This window comes from Coloeus monedula, assembly GCF_965178545.1.
Source record: "Coloeus monedula genome assembly, chromosome: 2".
NCBI classification, from domain to species: Eukaryota; Metazoa; Chordata; class Aves; order Passeriformes; family Corvidae; genus Coloeus; species Coloeus monedula.
This window is the reverse complement of record NC_138782.1, coordinates 28,805,745-28,825,539: the sequence shown is the minus strand read 5'-3', so window position 1 is coordinate 28,825,539 and position 19,795 is coordinate 28,805,745. Positions and strand designations below refer to the sequence as shown.

Sequence of the window (19,795 nt, the reverse complement as noted above, 5' to 3'; positions counted from 1 at the left end):
TTCAACTCACTGTCTCCTGAGACCCTTTTTTATGGCAAGAATTGCAGCTTGGTAGGTTAGCAGCTGTCTTCTGACTTTCTTAATACGTACCCACTGTTGAGAATGGAGTAGCTGAACGGATTGTGACTCTGGCAGTGAGAGTCAGAGGGTTTTTATAGATCAAATGCCTGAGTCAGCAGGATTCCAGCTGCCGTTTACATGACCAGGGAGGATCACGAATGCACATATTGATAGAGAAATAGACTGGTAGTGTGTTCACCAGGGTGCTACTGTATTTAGTGCTTTTCTTGAACATGTGATGTTTCTGGACTTCCCAGGAACACAGCAGAGGAGAAAATGACAGACGTGATGGATGTGACCAGGAGGTTTTGCTGTTCAATGTGAGAAATCTGTCAGCATCTAGAAGGAATGTCCAGTTTCCTGCACCAGTTTATTTTTACTGTAAAGGTGAAAAAAGTAAGCATGTAAGAAAAAGCTGAGACTGTCATTCAATTTAGCCCTTTATTTTTTAGCAAATATTTCTCTTCATTTCTTAAAACTATTCTCACAATTTCTGTGTAAAGTAACTGCCAAAAAGTATTTCCTTTCCAGAATGGCTGCAGCCTCTGGTGGTTTGCCAGTGCTTCTGTGAATCAATAATCAGAGGAAATCCAATATCCTTCTAACTGAGACTGTAATTCAGTCTGAGGGCATCTTCCTGAATGTGCAGATCCTCAGCTACAAGAGCAGAGTGCTGGGTTTCCCATTAGATATGGAAATAAGAGTAGATATGGAAGTTTGAGGTTCAAGTTTTCTCTACTGTTTCCTGTAATTAAGAAAATGAGATAATAGAAACTGTCTTGTGCAGTGTCTGCTATAGACGGGGGTTCCACATTGATCTACTTATAGATAAAACTATTAATGCAAGGTTCCTCTCTGATACTCTTAAACCTTTATATTGTAATTGGCTAATGCTTCCCAATTTGTCATGTGATTACTCTTGAACACTGATAAAGCACTGGTATCTATGGAATTGCTATTGTCTGCAGTGATTGCTACAAACCTCTTTGTTTCTCACAGTTGCTTCCCTCAGCTCTAAGTGACAATGAACTCAGGGCTTAGAAAGCAGTGAACCCCAGTGTCTGGCAGTGATGAGTCTTGACAACCAGCAGCAAATTGAATTCTTGGCTTGGCAAGTAGTTGGTATCTGCTGTTCTTCATGTACTCCATGAGACCAGGGCAAATCTGAAAAGTGAGTTTTGGGAAGGGTTGTAGATAGTTGGAGATGAGTCTTGAGGGCAGGAGTGGAGGGTGGAGTTCCTAGATGGAAAGCATTGGAGGGAAAGCAGGGGAGTGTGGACAAGACAGGGTTGTTCTAGCCAACCTCCTTCAAGGCTGTCGAAGGCTGTGAAAGGCTGCTTTGTTTGGTGCTGGATTTCTATTCATGGGAGATGGGCTGGGAGGAGTGGTTGTCAAAACACAGGATCACTGCAGAGGAACTCTGAAGGGATGGGAAGTACAGGGAAATCGGGAAGGATGACAGTTGTGGGTCTCAATAGACAAAACCAGCAGCTTCAGTGTGATGCCTTAGGCCTGGGATTTAGGAGGGATTGGGATTGGAAGTGAATGACCATGAGAGGAAGGAGCAGCCTGCAGCTTGTTGGCTGCCATGGTTGATGACACCACCATGGACCTTTGCCTTTCTCATGGCTCCCGCTGACTCCTCTTCAACTGCTTCTCCTTGAGGTTTGCTGGAGAACGCTGTGGCAGCAGCAGGGACTGCTAGGGTGTGTTGGCTGCTGAGCCCAAGAGGAAGAGGCCATGAAGGACTGATCAGAGCTTAGAGCTTCTGAGTCAAGCCTGGCCCTCATGCCTTTCCCCCACAGGGAGTCGGGATGGCACTGGTCCTGTAATCACAGCTGGGTGACTGAAGGAAGAGGAGCATCATCACAGGCCAGAAATACCAAAGGAAGTTTGTCCCAGCAGCAGCCTCTTCAACCTCTCCTCAAATTCAAAAGCAGCTGTAATAGCAAGTGTGGTGTTAGTATAATTGGGGGTGGTTCTGAAGAGAAGTCTGGATACAGGACCATGTGTAGCACTGGGGCCATCACCGTTTCTTTGTGTGTTCTGATACTGCAATTGCAGCCTGAGGTGAGGTTGTAACTGAAGCAACTGTATCCAGTTGCTGAGCCTGCTACTGAGCCATAATCTGACAAATTTTCTTTCTAAACCAAAAATAAATCATGCAAATGTCCTTGTTACTTGCAGAGCTCCCTGGGATTTCCCTCCCATTACTGTAGTTAGTAGCTAGAAGGGTCTGTGTGTGGGGTTAGTTAACTGTAAAGCCCGATCATCAAGCAATTGTCCATTTCTAGGGCCCTCAGAACCCTTTGTAAGTAAAATTACACTGTAAAAATTAGAAATATGATAGCGCATACTCACTGGAAAATCCATTAGAAGCAATATATCTTTGCTTAAACAAGGTTTTTGCTTTTATTCATTATATTATTGACACAGCCTGTATTTCAAACATTAATGTTCAGCAAGAGAGAGTGCTGGTTATATCATGTGCTGCACCTAGTTAACAGTTCAGCATTACAGGGAGGAGAAAAAAAACCCTGATCAAGTGTGTGATAGCTGAAAATAAATATGTATATAATGTGAAATTATTTTGAATCCTTTAGTTTTCCATCTTTTTTTATATATATGGATTTAGTGACAGCCATATTTTTCATCCCCTATAGTACATATAAAATACTGTGCTCCAGTTGTGTTTATGCCAAGGAATACAATTTCTGCATTTGAGTGTCTTTCTCACTGTCATCAATAACATTATAAATTTGTCTAAATTCAGCAAGTAAAAACAAGGTTGGAAACTATGTTTTATACCACTAGCTGCAGGGGGCATAAAATTACGGTAATTTGTGGCTTTACTATTGTCAGTCATGTTCAAGAGTTTTTTCCAGTGGAAATTTATCATGCGCCTGTCACTGAACATACTACAGAGCTGCAAGGCGGTTTTCTAATATAGAGGCACTGAGCAATTCCCTGTGAAGTACAAAAAGCTAAAAATACTCATTCACCTTTCTTTTGTCTTGCTTTTAGAAGGAACAAACCTGGAGCAAATGTGTGGAAAGCGTTCAGCAGTGCTGAGCTCTGCTGTAACCAGACAAGCGCACCTTTCTTGGTAACAATAACACTTGGCCAAAATGGTTTTTTATATGATTTTTTGTAGGAGTTTTGGGGGGAAGTGGGGAAGCAGGTACAGCTTGTGGTGTGAGTGGCCAGAAGTGCTGTGTGCAGAATCGCTGCGGGACTGGTGGGACGGTGCCAGCTTTCCAACTGTGCCCACCGGCCTGAAATCCTGCTGTGGCTCTGGGGGGGGATGGCAGCTCATGCTCCTATTGCTACGAACTACAAGCCAAAAAGTTGATTAAATGATTCTATCAAGGGGATGCTAAAAGAGCAAAGACGTTGTTGGTGTTCTGCCTTGCTCAGCTGAGATCAGAGTCTCTTGGGCTGATGGCCACCACAGGTTCGACCTCCGACTTTCCCACCTGGAAATCCAGTGGCTGCCTTGTGTAGCATAACATCCTGTACCTGGTGGCAGTTAATAAGGGCACTACATGTCTTGTTCTTCAAAGTTTTCATTTTGTGTAGCACATTTTTCTGCTGCCTCATTTGGAGCTCCTGTTTTTTTGGCTTAATGCCTTTCCACAGTCAGATGAAGCACTACCACAAAGCGATTGGCTATTTTTAACTGAGTCATAGAAGATTTGGGTGTTTGTTGAAAAGTGATTATTAAGATAATACTCAGTTCTTTTAGGGCAATCTTCACAGCATTGAATCGTGAGAAGGATGATGTTTACTTGTGTCAGAGAGGAGCTGCTGGTGGAGGCAGTGCTGCTACATTATTTGGTTTTCTTCCTTCTGATTTTCTCAGTGAAACCTTAAGGTTTCCTATTTTAAAACATTTTTTGTTGTTTTCTAAACACTTCCCCCATCCCCCAGTAAGTGAAAGTGAGCAAAGGTACTGTCTTGAAGACTGATGATGTTACCTGTGACCTGGTATGGTTGTATGTTATTGCAAGGCACTAGGAGTTTATTGAAAAACACATTTTTTGTGCATTTTGGTTTTGACTACTTGTGAATGTTCATAGATTTTCAATTCCTCTGCATTTCCTTGAAAACTCAGGCTAATTTGCTTGTGTAAAAAATACAAACTATTTTTGAGGCAAATGGCATTGTTTGTTTACTCACCATGTAGTTCTGGCCTGTACTTTACCATTTAGGCCTCTAAACCCACTTGTTCAACATGAAAAACTATTGCGGGGCAGAAACAGTGCTGAGATGCAGTAGGAAACAGCAAAATCTGATCAGATGCTTAAAGAGGAGCAAAACATCCAAATGTGTTTTTAATGGGAGATGCTGGTTCTGGAGCCATGGTGTGAATGTTGAGGGTTTGAAGTTGGAGGATTTTTAGCACTGGAAGCATTATAAGTATCTAATTGTGGCCATGAAAGCAAAATAATGCCAACAAAATTTGCGATTCAAAATAACCTTTAAGTTTGATTTAATGACAAAATAAATGTCAACAAACAGTCTTATAATTAATTATACGAATTGGCAACAGCACTTCTATAAATTATGGATCTGAACTGCTTTTTAAATATTCTCTACAAAAAAAAGAAGAGTGATCATAGGCATTAGTTATGTGTGTACATACATATATATGTAATCCATTCATGCAAATACGTCTACATGTTAATATGAACACACACACATGTATATGGTGCTTTCTAAAGCTCAGCAGTTCTGAAAAGGGTTAAGCAGTTTTAAAATTACCTCAACCCACTGCTTAAACATTGTTGCCTTAATTAATAGCTGCTAACACATGAAGGGCTTGTCTTGGCTCTCAGAGTATATAAAAAAAAAAGCAGCATGTCACAGAGCTCTGTGTACACTGTTTCTTGTCTACTGCCATTAAAATTAATCACTGCCCCTATAACCTGAAAGGTTTGTTACTTCTGGTGCAAGTGGACACACCAACACCTGCAATTTCTTACCCAAAGAATCTCTAGTGTATTGTCTGTGATTTTTTTTTTAAAGGAATTTAATGTTTTGGTTTTTGTTCTTGTTTTGTTTTTATTAAAAGGATGGCTGTTGGTACTTGTCACTTACCTAGCATTTCTGAAGGGAATGAATGAATGAATGAATGAATGAATATGAAATGAATATGAAATGAAACTTTTGGCAACTACTTACTAATTTAGATTAGCCATAGTGAAAGCTAGTCCATCCCCAAGGAGAAGTTAAAAATATTATGGAGGACTAACACTACCCATGAGCCAATATGCAAGGCAGTGTTTTTATAATCCATTTTCCAGTGCTAAAAGACTTTGTCCTTTTGCTGTAGTGGAGAGACTGCAAAAACTTGGAGTGGAAATTGGGAAGAACTTCCCACCTCTTGCTGTATAAAATACTAAACTAATAAAGACAATTTTTAAATCTGTTTCTTAACACATCAGTATCCATGTAACCAACAACTTTCATGGTTCTAAATTTGGTGAATTTTCCTTACAAATGTTGTTGTTGCTTGTATTTGATAATCCCATTCCCAAACTGGACGTGCCTGCACAGTGCAGCCCCACAGCCTGTTGCCCCATTGTTGGGTTGTGTTGGGTTGTTCAAATACTTGGACCAAACAACCTGGAAACCCTGTGACCAATTAAATGTGGTGCCAGTCCAAAAGCAGTTTTTGCACTGACTTGGTTGCCTGCAGGATCAGGGACCAGGACTTACAGCTGAGGAGATCCCTTCTAAAGCTGGTCAGGGGGAACATAGGGAGAGCAAGGACAGCAGCTGATGAATCCTTGGGATGGTGGCACTGTCGGACTGGCAGGCAGTGCTGTGCCAGAGTGGCACATCAGCCTTACCACATTGCTGAAGTCCATAACATTGTGCTGGCCCTGTGGAGTGGGCAGCACAGTGAGTTTTGGGCAGCGTCTTCCTTGTGTTGTTTAGTCTCGGTATTGAGATTGTCGTGGACTACAGCAACTCTGGTTATACTGATACAGGGAGTGCAGGCAGGAGGGCACAGTGCTGCTGGTACAGGGATACAGTCTAAGGAAAAGGAATAGCTACTCTCAAACTTGGAAAGCAAAGCTGTGCTGAAATTCAGTTATGACTTCTAGCCTTCATTGGAGCTCATGGGAAGACTTCTATTGCCCCAGCAGCCATTTGCTTTTGCAGCAGCAGCTCCACTATGGAAGTGTGAGCAGAGGCCAAGGCATGCAGCATGACCTTCACTGGCTGAGGGGGGCTTCATTAATAACTTGCATTATTTGCAACTGCCAGCAGTGCGAGTGGGGCAGGTTGTGTGTCATCCACCCACTCTTCCCTGAGCTCTTCTCTGTACACAGCCCCACGGATGCTATTGTTAGGCATGAACGCTAATTGCTGGTATTTCAAGGCTCCTACCTTCTTATTGCTAAAGCCTGTAACAATAATCACAGCCTATATTCCCCATCTCTCGGCATCAAGGAAACAAGATATGATCATAGGCAGTGTGCTAATGTAATTGTAGTATATAGAATATGAGCTTTCTCTATGTAAACAGAGGCCTGGCCACATCCTATGATAGCTCTTCCCGCACTCCGCACGCGGGTGTTCCTCAGCTCACCGCTCAAGTCCCCATTATGGATACATCCACCCTTGTCATAACACCACCTCTGAAACACTCACACCGTTTGGTCCTGCTGCATAATGGTAAGAGGGTGGAATATTAAATTGAAAAAGGCTGTTTAAGTAATGTCAGCAGCCTGACTAATTTCACAAAAGGAAGGAAATTCAAAGTTAAGGCTATGGTGTATTCTTATCTAGATGCCTGAAGATTTCTGTGCATGACAATATGCCCCTAAAATTCAGAGCTGTCCCTTATGTCTTTAATTTCTCCATTGTGTCGCTCCTTTTTTTTTATTAAACATCAAAGTGAATTCACAACAGAGAGTCAGCCTAGAATTTAATCCTCTAAATACCTTGAAAATAGAGGTTTAGACTAGAAGTACCAATATATACCCTTAAAACTTCAGTGTAATATAAAAGAGATTCTAATCACAACAGATCATTACAAAGAAGAGTAAACCACTTTAAAAAAAATTAAGTGTCTTAAATATAATAAAAAGGAATAATTAAGAATCAAACAGGAAGCTGCTATTCTGACAATTTAATGATGCTGAATTGGACTGAAAGAATTGGCTTTGCCACTAAAAGGCAGTGAAAATCTGATAATTTCAAAATGGCACTAAGATCAGATCAAGTGGGTTTTTTTGAAATCAAAGGCAGCAGAACCAGAAAGAAATGGTAGAATTCACCTTAGAAGAACCTTGGAGTGTTTTGGATTCCTACTGCTGCCTGGGGCTGAAGAACTTATTTTATGAGGCCTGCTTAACATCTTTAGACCAGGGTCTTCCTGGGAATTTATTACCACATGGAACCTGTGGAAAATAATGTGACAGTCGTAATTGCCAAATAGAATAACAAAACATGGTTGTTCTTTCATTCCTATTTCTTAAACCAAGAACAACCAAACCTCAGGATTTACATAACAGTATCTGGGAGCTGATTACACTAGGAGTTTTCCACTGTGTGCAACATGCAAATGAAAGTCAAGTAGACAATTTGCTTTGAGTTTCTGTATATAAGGATAGGCATCTCAACGTTTAAAACCAAGCAAGCTCATCTTACAAAATGCTCACAGCAACTGCACACATAATTTGTACATGCACTTACCACGACTCTGTGAATCATGGCCATTTATTTACTGATACTCATTTTCTGAGCATAACTAGGTGCACTATGACAAGCATTAATAGGTTGCATTGTTAGATTTTTAGTTCCTCAGGGGCAGGTTGGTGTCTTCTACCTGAGAACCTTAGGAAGCAAACTTGGCAAATTGCTATAATTTGTATTGCAATGGAGAAAGATGTCATTAATAGCAATCAGTTGCTATATTGTAAAAATAAATCCGAGAAGGTGAGACAATTTTATTTGTTACAAGATATCATCTCTACAGTGAGCAAATACCTGTTTTGGGCATCATCAGCATATTACTGGAACACAAGGGCAAAGCTTTAAAACACAGAAGTAAAGCTATAAAACACATAAGAAATTAGAACACAGAGTGGTTAACAATTGTGTTTTCCATCCTTGCATGTTCTGAAGCACTTGTGAAATCTTCTGTGTTGCTTTCCTCTGCGCTGTTCTTAACGTGTTAAATGTCATACATGCCACAGAAAGTAGTGGTTTGATCCTGCTCTCTTTTAGCCCTCTGAATTAAGTACGTGATCATTGTATGTTCAAACATTATGGACTAAAACATCAGCTATTATTAGAGTGCGATGGGTCCTTTTATACCGGTGGCCCATAGCTCAGACTGTTTCCAGATGTGCAGAACTTTTAAGCGGCTTGTCACTCATGAGACCCGTAGGTGAAGCAAACAAAAACCCCAAAGCCCACCCCGACCCCAATCCCAGGCTGCAGCTCCGGTCCGTGGCAGGCTCCCGCCCGCATCCCGACTCCTGGGGTTCTGCTGCCATCCTGTGGCTGCCGGGCTGCCGGCGCCCCCCGCTCCTGCCTCCTGCGCTGCTCCTGGGCGTTTGCGGGGCACCCACCGGGATCCTTCTTCCCCTGCCTTCCTGCAAGGGAGGCCGTCACCTGTTGCCTCCGCTGCTCTTACCAGTCTTGAGTTGATTTCTGCTTGATAAAGCGCAGGGATAAATAGTATAAAAGCAGGAAGCTGCAAATGATGCCAGTGAGAACGAGGTAGCTCACGTAGAGAGGGTGAGAGTCCAGGTCCAGAGACTGAGTGATCTATAATGACCAATAACACAGAATTAGGAAAAGACACAAAATTTTCATGCTGGATCTGTGAACTGTGTTTTATGTGTGAGCTTCCCTGGCCCTTGCTGCCTTTCCCATTTTCCAGCTTAGGTGTAGCTTCCAGGGTGGTTTGACAGAGGGTTGCAGCTACTCTATTCCTATTTCAGAAGAACACATTTCAGCTTCTAAACGATTTCAGCAGGTGCATAGTTGGGGCTGGTGTAGAAAAGACTTGCCCTTTATTATTTTGGATTTTTCTCTTCAACTAAAAGAAAGGCATAGAAGGAGTGACTGCTGTAAGGCCATCTTTAGGAACAAATTTACAACCAAGTGTAATGCAACTTCATGTGTTGATTTTGCAATTGCCAAATTTGTGGCCTACACCATCTATTGTATGACAGGCATATAAATAGCATTCCAATTGCTTATCAAATGTGCGCAGCAATTTTTATTACTGACTTACAAGCTTCCCTGGTATTTGAAAAGTAGTGTTTCCAACAGTCATTTCATATGTGGTGTCAGTGAACTGAATTTGCATCATTCCTTGAAAATTCCATCTGAGGAAAGAGATTTTTGAAACCCAGAAAGGAACTGAAAAAGAAAATGAGGAAAATTGATGCACACACAAAACTTGAGACCTCGAATACTTGCTGTGCTGCTGCCAAATACAACAGGTTTGTCTCACTACTTGACAGCCAGAGGCTGTAAACATGTAACAATTTATTATTGGACAAAATGGCAGATATACTTTACATAGTTACGTGGAGACGGGAACTGAGGAGTTAGCTAATATCCATATCCATCAAACTCCCCCTGTCAACCAAGTCTTCCTGGAGCTCCATCTTCATCTTTTGAATACAATTCTTTTTACTGAAGAATTTAGCAACCACATAAGAATCAAGCCTTTTGCAAGTGCTTTTTTTGACCAAACTTCTTGTTGCCTCATTTTCAGGTGGAGAAACTGATGTAAAATGAATGACCTGACTGCACTGTCACCATCCAAGAAGATAATTACAAAGCTAAGAATAAAGCTGAGTTCTCCTGCACGTGACACACTGTCACTGATGAAAGCCATTGATGTTTCATTTTGGAGAAAAGGTGGCAGCTTTGTCTTACCTGTCCAGAGGCTGTCCAGGCTTATCACAAAACCACCACTCAGGTAGAATGATGTGAAGAGGACGTTGCCAAAGAAGGCCGAGAGCTGTAACGTCGGCAGCAGAGCTGCCACCCAAAGTGCCATGGCACGGGCACTGTACACAGCCAGCCACACTGACAGGAAGTTCAGCAGGAAATGTTCCAGCTCAGGAACAAGGTTTGCCAGCCAGTAGATGGGAACCCCATAAATGATAACAAAACCACAGTGTTCTGGGAGCTCCCCCAAAATCTGTTTGGGAAGATGAAAAATAATATACAAAAAGAGAGAAAAAGGTGAATGATAATTACAAAAATACATGAAATGTGCCTTAATGTACTTATGGACTATTTATAAAAGCTATAGGAAATACTCCCTTAGAATGCAGTCATCTCCCTGTTAGGGGTTGTCAGTGACATGCAAAAGCAACCCACAACAGAAACAAATCCTTGCTAGTTTCTTCTCCAATTGTGACTATGTCCATAGCTAATTGTTAAATGGAGAGTATTCTTGTTACAGATTAGATGTCTTGTTTTGTTACAGGTTTGGGAGCTTCTAAAAATGTAAGATGCTTTTGGTGAGAACTGGTGTGCTTGGTAACAGTAATACTGTTACTGACTCATGGCAATTGAATGTTTTGTCCCAATTTGGTTGAAAGTAGTGTGAGACCAAATTTGAGACAAATTTGGCTGTTGGTCCCTTCCCCACCTTGTCCCAAAGGCAGTCCAATTAGCAACTTGATTAGTTGTAAAACAAAAGCATGACTGGGGTTTTCTCATCTAAGGAGTATATGGAAAGTATTAGTTCCTCCAAACAGGGTTGCTACTATCCTCTAATACTAAGGTTGTAACAAATTACATCGATTTCTCTGTGAATAATGTGCAATCTTTGTGACACAATGCAAAGAGTATTTTTCTCTGGCAACCACTAATAAGCATTTAAAACCTTGTGCAGAAATGGAAACCTAAATTACAGATGCCATGGCAGGCAGAACTCATCTAACATCACAAAGAAGGGATTATTCAAAACCCTTGTGAAAAAGCGAATGCAGTTTTTAAAAAGTTCTAAATTTAATTCTAGAAACTGTGGCTCTTTGTGCATGTAACACAATTTTTAGCTCAGACCAATAAAGGCCCAACCGACTACTGGAAATATCACAGCATTTTGTCATTTCTGTTTTACCTTTGCTTTAGCATTTGATACGAATGTTTTGTTTTACAGATCAAGATATGTAAGCAAACTTTCAGAGATGCTTCAGTGAATTAAATATGCAGGTATGTAAAACCACCTAAACCCAGAAATCTGAGTCTGAGATTTCTCATATTTTGGCCAAAGAACCCAGTGAAAAGTTGTTCTTTGGCTTTTCTGGTGTGGGATCTCAGCCATGACTTATGGCAAAGATCTAAAGTAGTGTGAGGCTTAATCTATTAATACTAAGGAAGCAAGACTGATAGCCTTAGCTGGCACACACAAAAGAACAAAGTCTGATATGAATGTGATTATTTATACAACAAGGCTTTGGTTTGCTTGTGTTTTTTAATGTTCAAGACAGCTGTTTGTATTTCCTGGCAACAAAACCAAATTACCTTAGCAAAGAAGTATGGGCTAACAGAGTACATTCCACCTTCCAAGTCATGATAAAGCATTGCCCTTTCTGAATGACCTGCAGGGTAGGAACAAACACAATGGGTTGTATTATTAAGTTTAATATTTTTCATAGATTCAAGAATTTTTTGATTCCTTATAGCATTTACAAGAAGACTGACACTTACATTTGGCAATAACATCCAAAATTATCGTGAATGGGATTAGGGCACCTATCATGTACAGCAGTGCTGTTGTGTCACGAATAGAGAGTCCGTTTTTTTCATGGCCATAGTACAAAAATCCAATTAATAATGACATAAAAAGGGCTCCAAATCCATGGATTAATAATGTTGAAAGATCTCTGAAGTCATTGGAGACTTGACGACTAGGAAAACAGCAATATTGACCGTGAGATATTATACTTACTAATGCCACTTATATTCAGATACATAGCCCCAAACAGTGTTAAAAATCAATCCTTGGAACTTGCTGGCTTTGGCTAGGAGAGGGGTTGGGCTCCCTGTTTCTGTAAAGGATTTTACCTCATCAAACCTATGAAGCACCTATAGCCACAGAGTATTTCAGGTCTAAATTGCTGATAGGCTGAAGGAAGACAATTGGTGTGGGACATTCTGTGCTTCTTTCTGATGATTTGAAATATAAATGGGCATGATACATAACTGTTTATGCTGAAGATAAGTTTACCTTAATAATATAGTGAACTGCTTTAAGGCTCCTGGTAACTGATCACTTGAATGGTGAGGCATATTGATAGCCTCTTCTGAATTTAAATGGGCCCTGCCCAGAAGAAAAAGAGAGAAAAAAATAAATTAGCACAAGGTGTAGCTATTATTCCAGATCTTCTGTACGACACTTTTTTCTTTACCTCTGCTTGCTGACTGTGGTCTCAGCATTGTCTCCTTTAGTAGCTTTCCATAAGAAATCATCAAAATGTTTGACTTTTTCTAGGAACAAGTTGGCAAGAACATTTGCTCTTTTTCGGCTTTCCATCTCCTTTTCTGCAGTCTGTTTATCGATACTGGTTAAGTCAACTGCAAGACATTACTTGATGTGAGTCCATGTGCTATAGAAGAAATAACTTTATGATGTGTTCAGAAATCAGGGATTTCATTGGGAGCAGACAGTACAACCTGTGTACATGCATTAACTCACAACAGTTCAAACTTTATCAGTTATTTTAGGTAATTAGAGATGAACAGATTGTTAATGTGTATGCTTCTTACCTAGTCACTCAATGAATCACTGAGAGATTACAAAATTGCTTATTATAATATTATAAACTACTATTTCAGATTTTTCTAAATTTCATAGTGCCTTGAGAGCAGTGCTGAGAAAAAATAGGCATGTAGGCATGTAGGCATTTACAGTGTTTTATGTGACTTTGACGTAAATCATGTTTTTCTTCATCTGCAAAATTATAGTTATTGTCTTACTTGTATCTTACAGAGGTGCCATAAACTTTACCTGATACTGAGAAAGTCTAAAAGGGATATTATCTAAGGACAACATAGTCATACCAATAATAATTGGCTTAGCTATTTTGTTTTTTAATCTAAACTTACAATAGTATTTTCCCATGCTGACCTTCAGTGTAGGTTGACAATATCTGATGTTTTACAGATGCTTTCTGAGAGAACTATCACTGGCTGATCATGTCTGTTCAGCCACTCTTAGGAGGAGTCCATCAGAAATTCCTTGCAATCTGCCCGATGTCTTCCCTTCTGCCCTGGTCTCCTGTTTCTCTGTCAGACATACAGCTAGCACTTGTGTGTTTCCATCAGGTGCTCCCTCTTGCTGTGGATCCTCTGCCATCCTGTCCTATTTCCACATTCCTGCTGCCCCTATTTCCTTTCTTTTCCTGTAGGTACTGACTGTGCATACCATTCAATGATCTTCCACCTGCCTCTCTGCCCTCCCCACCTCCATGTCGCAGGGGTTTGTCTCTGTAACCAAGGGCTGTAGCTACAGGTTTTCCCAGGACTGCCTCTCATTCTCCATTCCCATACAGGGCTGCTGCAAGCCTTCCCTAAGGCTGTGCTTGACTGAGGACTGCTCTGAACCTTGATGGTGACAAAGGTCTTTTTGTGGGGCTTGACACCAAGGTTAACTTCTGTTTATCCCTGCACAGCTGGCACTGCCTGCCACACAGGCACAGCTGAAGAGGTTACTCCAGAGCATTATGGTTGTCTGATGCCTGGCCAACTTGAGTGCAAAGACCTAAGGGCTGGAATTGAGCCAGCCTCTGTTAAGAGATTTCTGCCATCAGATTAACAGGGGCAGATTCCCCTTCCACGTTGCAAAAACCAGAAGATGAATGGATATGAAACCACGTAAACTTTCTTGGAGGAGTAAAAAGATTGCTGATTTGGATAAGCTTTTTCTCCTTTCCAGTGTGCTCCGTAGGGCAGCACTCCTCTTTCCTATTACTTGTTCCAGGTTTGTCTGTGACTAGGGAAACTAGCCTCTACATTTTCTTAACTGAGAAATCAGAGAACTGTCTACAGAAAGCAGTTGTTCAGTTTACCTGTGTCTTTCCCACAGAAGTTTCAACCAGATAAGACATGGGGATAATTATGCTAAATATGTGGACCAGTTACTGGATCTGGCAGGCTTAGAAGGAGCATTTTTTAAAATTAACTTTGTCTCTACATCTTGTTTTTGCTGCATTTCCTGTACTGACAAATAAGGATCCTATTAAAAACTGAACTTGCTGCAATATTGATTTGAGTTAGTCCTAAGGAATCCCTAAGACAGTTATGGTTAATAAAAATCAGTGTTAGCTAGACACTTATGAAAGCAAATGGTTTTATGACATTTTTTATGACAGTACTTGATACTGACCATAGAAATCCGCAGGATTGCTGTACCTTGGGCAGGGATAGCCTAGTTCTGTGAAATACTGGACCATGTCCTTAGCTGTTCCACAGTAGGCAGTGAGTCCAGAAGTCATCAGAAGAACCAGATCAAACAGCTGGAAGATATCTGACCGGGGCTGATGAAGTGAAAGAAGAACCAATCTGTTTCCTCTGGCCAGTCTGGATAATGTTATCACAAGGTTATGTGCAGTAAAACTGTCCAGTCCAGATGTGGGCTCATCAAGTATGAGTATTCCTGCCAAAGACAGTAAGTTTAGCTGTGGAAAGCAGCATGTTTGGTTTGGAAAGTATATTCTACGTGAAATGGTGCCAGTGCATGAAATTTCACTCATTATTTTTAAAGAAAATGTAATTTTTTTTTTACTTCAGCACATCTATTCCGGAGCATCACTTCTTACTAAAGCAAAAAACTTCTGTTTTCCCCATAACTACAAAAATATAACTTTATACAAGCAAAAAGTTTTCAAATCCATTTCCTAGTGAAAAAAATGATGCGAAATCTTGTTCAACAAGAGGCTCAGTCAAGGTTAGCAGTGCTTTTGATATATATAAGATCAGAGAGGGGATTCCATCCTGCAAAATCAGCTGTGGATGTAGCCTCATGTTTTGCTTCTACTGAAGATAGTGGAAGTTTCTAGTTTACCTGCAACATGAACCAGCCATGTCAGTGAATTGCACAAGACTGCAATGACTGACTATACAGTCAAGAAAAACACCTTTACTGTTAATACTGGACATGTAAATGGGGGCTGGGTCAGAGAAAAGGAAAACAATCTCCAGGTTAAAATAGGTCAGCAGCCTTCCAAAGTAACTTGCGGCATGTGGTCAGATAAAATCCAAACTCTTATACTGATATGCACAAATAAGAGCAACTTCAGGCAACCTTGAGTTATCTTTGTGGTGGTGGTTTTTAGAGAGTGGTGGGTGAAGGCTCCTGTGGAGCTCTGCCTTCGTCTGCCTCCACTTTTCCATTGGCAAAGGTGACTGAAGCAAAAGTGTGTCAACTGCTGAAACACTCTGTTTACAGAATTATTCCTGTAATAATTAGAGTATTATCTGTGATCAGCACTGATTTCAATAGAAGCAAATGGACCAGCAGCCAGTCACTGACTGCTGTGGAGAGGCAGCCTCTGGCAGAGCGTGGTACAAGGCCTGTTAAGTGTCCCGAGTATGAACTCCTGAAGCTGCCCCAGGGGCAACTGAGTGTGTGGCTCTTCCCCGAAAGCTTCCATCTTCATGCAGTGCCCTGTTATGCCCGAGTGGTGTGTGGTGGGCCCCAGGAAGGTGTGGGTTCTGCTCACCCGGATTCCAGAGCAGCTGCACGCCGATGCTCACCCTGCGCCTCTCTCCCCCGGAGACGCCCCGCAGGTACTCGTTCCCCACCCTGGTGTTGGCGCACTGCCGCAGGCGGAGCTCTGCTATCACATCTTCCACCTGCGGGGATCCAAGGGTGACAGGCGTCAAGCAAGAGTTCATTTGCACATCTGTGCAGACATAAAACTGAAAATAGGATTAATTTGGTTAAAATTCATCTGGATATTTCAGTGCTAGAGACACTTGAAAACAAATCTTGATTTTAGAGATAACATTAAAAAAGACTCAGCAATCAAAAATTTAGTTAGTCTTTCAGCCTCTGTAATGCTTTCTCTAGATTGTCATTTTTTTTGAGCTTTGGAACAATTGCTGGTTTCTATCTTGAAAGATGAAAAAGGTTTATAATTCATAATCTACATAAAAAAATGCCAGATTAGCTGTTCTGACTCCAAACACAGAGGATCTCTTGGATAATTCCTGTCAGACACATTTTTGACAACTTTATTTTTTTCCAACAGCTTAATTACCCTTTTTTTCCTTTGTGAGTCTGAAAAAAACTTTGGAAGGCGCAGTTTGGCAACGAACAATAGTGTTTCTCTGACAGTCAGGTGGGGGAGCAGCCGGTCATCCTGCCGCACGTGTGCGATGCATTTCCTAACGAGCTGGGGAGTGCTGGGTTTGTTGTTGATCGTGATTTGGCCAGACTTGATTTTGCCTCCATGATCCCGGCAGGTTATCACGTCAAGCAAGGATGTCTTTCCACCAGCTAGAAAAATAACAATTGAAAATTAATTTCCAAGGGATGGTTTTGAAAAGCGATCTTGTCACAGACAGAGAAGTTAAGGAAAAAAATATTCTTCACCAACCCATTCTGAAGTTTTCCCAAAGTCAAAGAGACAGGATCATCTTCAAAGAAAATAGTGACTATAAGCTCCTGTTCAGGAAATCTCTCTCCTCTGGAATGGAGTCTGTGGTTTCAACCCTTGTCATTGCTCAGCAGAATTGGGTAGTTGGGCATTGAGGATGGCTTCATGAACACAAGAAGTGTCTCTTATCTCTTTGGTAAACTCTTTCAATTTTGAAACAGAGGTGAAAGGTGGTGTCCTGCCCTGGCTGAAGGGCTGACACTCAAATGTTCAGCAAGAGCTTTCTTTGTTGGAGGGATTTGTGAATTCAGAAACAGCAGCTGGATCAGCTGAATGACTTAGGCATTGAATGATTATACAGACAATAAGAACCCTAATCATGATTGAAATAAAAATTATTATGACTTAAATAAGACAAAAAGTCATTTAAATAATTAAGAAAAGCTGGCTCATACCCAGAGGTAAGAAAAGTAAAACAATGAAAACAAAACCTGATTTGGAGTTAAACAGCAAATGAATTTCTCCTTTTTGTTGTATGATTCTGTATGTAAACACACAGAACTCTCTTATGATTAGATGTCATTTATTTCTAGTCTCCCTGTTGAAAGATTAACTCCAGACTTGCTTCTTAATACATACATCTTAAAAAAGAAACCCATCCATCTGTAAACCACGTATTGCTCTGTTTAAGAGTGACATATTGATTGCCATTGACAATGTGAAACCCATCAACAGTTTAATCCATTTTACTAAGGCATTTGATGAAATAGATGATAAACAGCTTTTGAAAATAGTTTGACTAGTTTGCTGAAAGGGGTTTGTGCTTAGTGTATGTTACCTTACAAAGATGCTATATCTATAACTCAGTATGTTATTTCATCACAAAGGTTTTCCTTTTATTATCAGGAGAATTTCTAAAGTACAGCTTCACTTACATTACGGATATGTGCTAAGGAAAAATTCCCATGGCAATAGGGAAGAAAACACTTTTTTTAGAAATAAAGTTAAAACTTCTTTGGCAAATATGCCTTGCCTTTGAGAGAGAGAGAGCATCTTCACTGAATCACTGAGCCAACCTGATGTGAGATTCTAGTGGAGACAGAGCATGCAGGTTTTTACCTCCCAAGTATGGTACTTTCTACTTCAGTTTAACAAATCCTATTTCTACTTCTTGTCCCCCTTGACCAGGCCCACCAGAAAATGGAAGAAAGAAGACAAACCCTGGTGTAATAAAGCAGTAACCCCAGACAGAAGAGGAACTATCTTCTTCTCTGTAAGTTTCTATTAATTAATGCAAATGCAATATTTTATCCTATTAGAATTGTTTCAGTCCAAAAGGAATTCCTGCTTATGGCTATGCAAGTTGGCACTGATCTTTCTTATGGGGTCTGGCCTCATTTGTTTGCTGTCTAAGTATGGTCTGCAGTTGGCCTGTTTTGAATCTGAGCCATGAAACTGATTCATGTCTAGCAGATCTAGGGCTGCAAAGCCACACTCGTAACAATACCCCACTACACCTCAGGAAACAAACAGCAAATGTGTACAGGCCATAACAAAATCAGGTTTGAAAATAATTTACTTTTTTCCCCGCCTAGTATCTTTCTTTGTTTCCTCATTCATCCTGTCACTTAAAGAATGTATTTTAGTTACAGAGCCAATAGTTTTTGTCCCAACTAGATTGTGACTGCAGAGTGCTGCTCTTGATTGTGTACATTTTATCTGAGAGCTGGTCATATAATGAAATGTGGTTGCTTTTACCAGTGCTTCCTATGATTGCTAGCATCTGACCACTTCGAACTTTTAGATTCAGATTTTGGATTATTGACACGTGGGAACGGGGATCCGATTTCCATGTCCACGGCATTTTCATCTGAGCGAGGTTCTCATACCAGGGAATCTGGGATGCTGTGTTAACCTAACAAAGAAAGAAAAAAGTCCTTTCGATTCAAGCAGTAAATTATTTAGCAACAAATACATTAAAAGTTACAAAGTTACAAGCAAAGTGTATATTAAAATATTATTGTTCATCTTCAGAAATGCATAGAAGGAAGTTATTTTGCAGCCACCTATGGTTTTCATGACTTGCTTCTTGTTCTGTTAATCACTAAAGCTACCTCTGTCCTTTGTTACTTTGGTAATTTATTGCTATTGTAAATTTTAAATGTTTCAAGCTTTAAATATAATTTGAAATTCCGTGTAACTGAAAATTGTGAAATCTTACTCAGATGCCATGGTGAGAAGGAGATGAAAAATTTCACTGGTTCCTTGCAATCCTCCTTGTTAGTCGTCATCTCTTTATCCCCTTCCACATACTCATTCTTGCCAGCAAGGGCTGCCTTCCTCCCCAGCTGAACAGAAAGTCCCTCAGCTCTAGCCCTCAGAGGAATAATTTTGCTCAAGACTGAAACAAACCAGAGCCTGGAAACAGATCTCTCTTCCTGTCTTATCCCTTAACTTTACTGGATGTATTTACAATACAGGGATTAGTCTGCTGTCAATATTGCAGCCAAGAGTGTGATTCTGCTCACAAACCGACTGTGCAACAGTTGTGTTAACTTTTTCAACTTTATCTATCTTTTTATATATGGGTATAGAAACAGGCATTGCTGGATATGCTTCCTGCTGAAGGGAGGTGTATAAATGACAATTTTTACCTGGTAGTTGAGTTCCTTGACCTCCAGAACATTTGATTTTCCACTGTATGTGAAATACAGACTGTTATCTTCTTCAGAGTGAAAAATAGTATCCTGGGTCTTGGTCTGAAAAAGTTGTTTAGGTGGATTGCAACAGTTAATTACAATAACTAAAGTGCTGCTAAAGTCCAAGTTTGGAAAAGATGAAGCGCAAAGGGAAATACATTTATGGGATGTAACAGTATTATTGATGAGTTACTGTAGTGCAAAAGTCTGAAGGGTTGAAATGAGTTATCAGTTATCTGTTAATCAGTGGGAAACGTACTTTGTTCTAGTGACATGTGTGATGGTCAAACATGCTGTGTTGTGCTTTTCTAGTTGCTTTCAGTTTAAAAGGGAAAACTTTCAAAATGGAGGTAAATGTCATGCCACTACAAAGATATTGGACTCTTTTTTTTTTTGAGGAAAAAAGATGTACTACTTCAGCAGTATTAGTCTACTGAATCA

General features: G+C 40.5%; 1 protein-coding gene across 1 annotated transcript in view; it reads right to left on the bottom strand.

Annotated features, from left to right (window-relative positions):
• Positions 1-8,712: 8,712 nt before the first annotated feature.
• LOC309570087 (ATP-binding cassette sub-family G member 8-like) overlaps positions 8,713-19,795 on the bottom strand; it is a gene marked incomplete at its 3' end in the record, with an annotated part of 50,653 nt that continues 39,570 nt past the window's right edge. The window contains exons 13-24 of the mRNA XM_082276712.1: positions 19,310-19,414; positions 18,414-18,570; positions 16,317-16,555; positions 15,777-15,909; positions 14,441-14,710; positions 12,465-12,630; positions 12,284-12,376; positions 11,764-11,963; positions 11,578-11,654; positions 9,976-10,243; positions 9,323-9,450; positions 8,713-8,850 (exon numbers count right to left, since the gene is read on the bottom strand). Of these exons, the coding sequence (XP_082132838.1) occupies positions 8,713-8,850; positions 9,323-9,450; positions 9,976-10,243; positions 11,578-11,654; positions 11,764-11,963; positions 12,284-12,376; positions 12,465-12,630; positions 14,441-14,710; positions 15,777-15,909; positions 16,317-16,555; positions 18,414-18,570; positions 19,310-19,414 (1,974 nt within the window). The remainder of the gene's footprint in view (positions 8,851-9,322; positions 9,451-9,975; positions 10,244-11,577; positions 11,655-11,763; positions 11,964-12,283; positions 12,377-12,464; positions 12,631-14,440; positions 14,711-15,776; positions 15,910-16,316; positions 16,556-18,413; positions 18,571-19,309; positions 19,415-19,795) is intronic.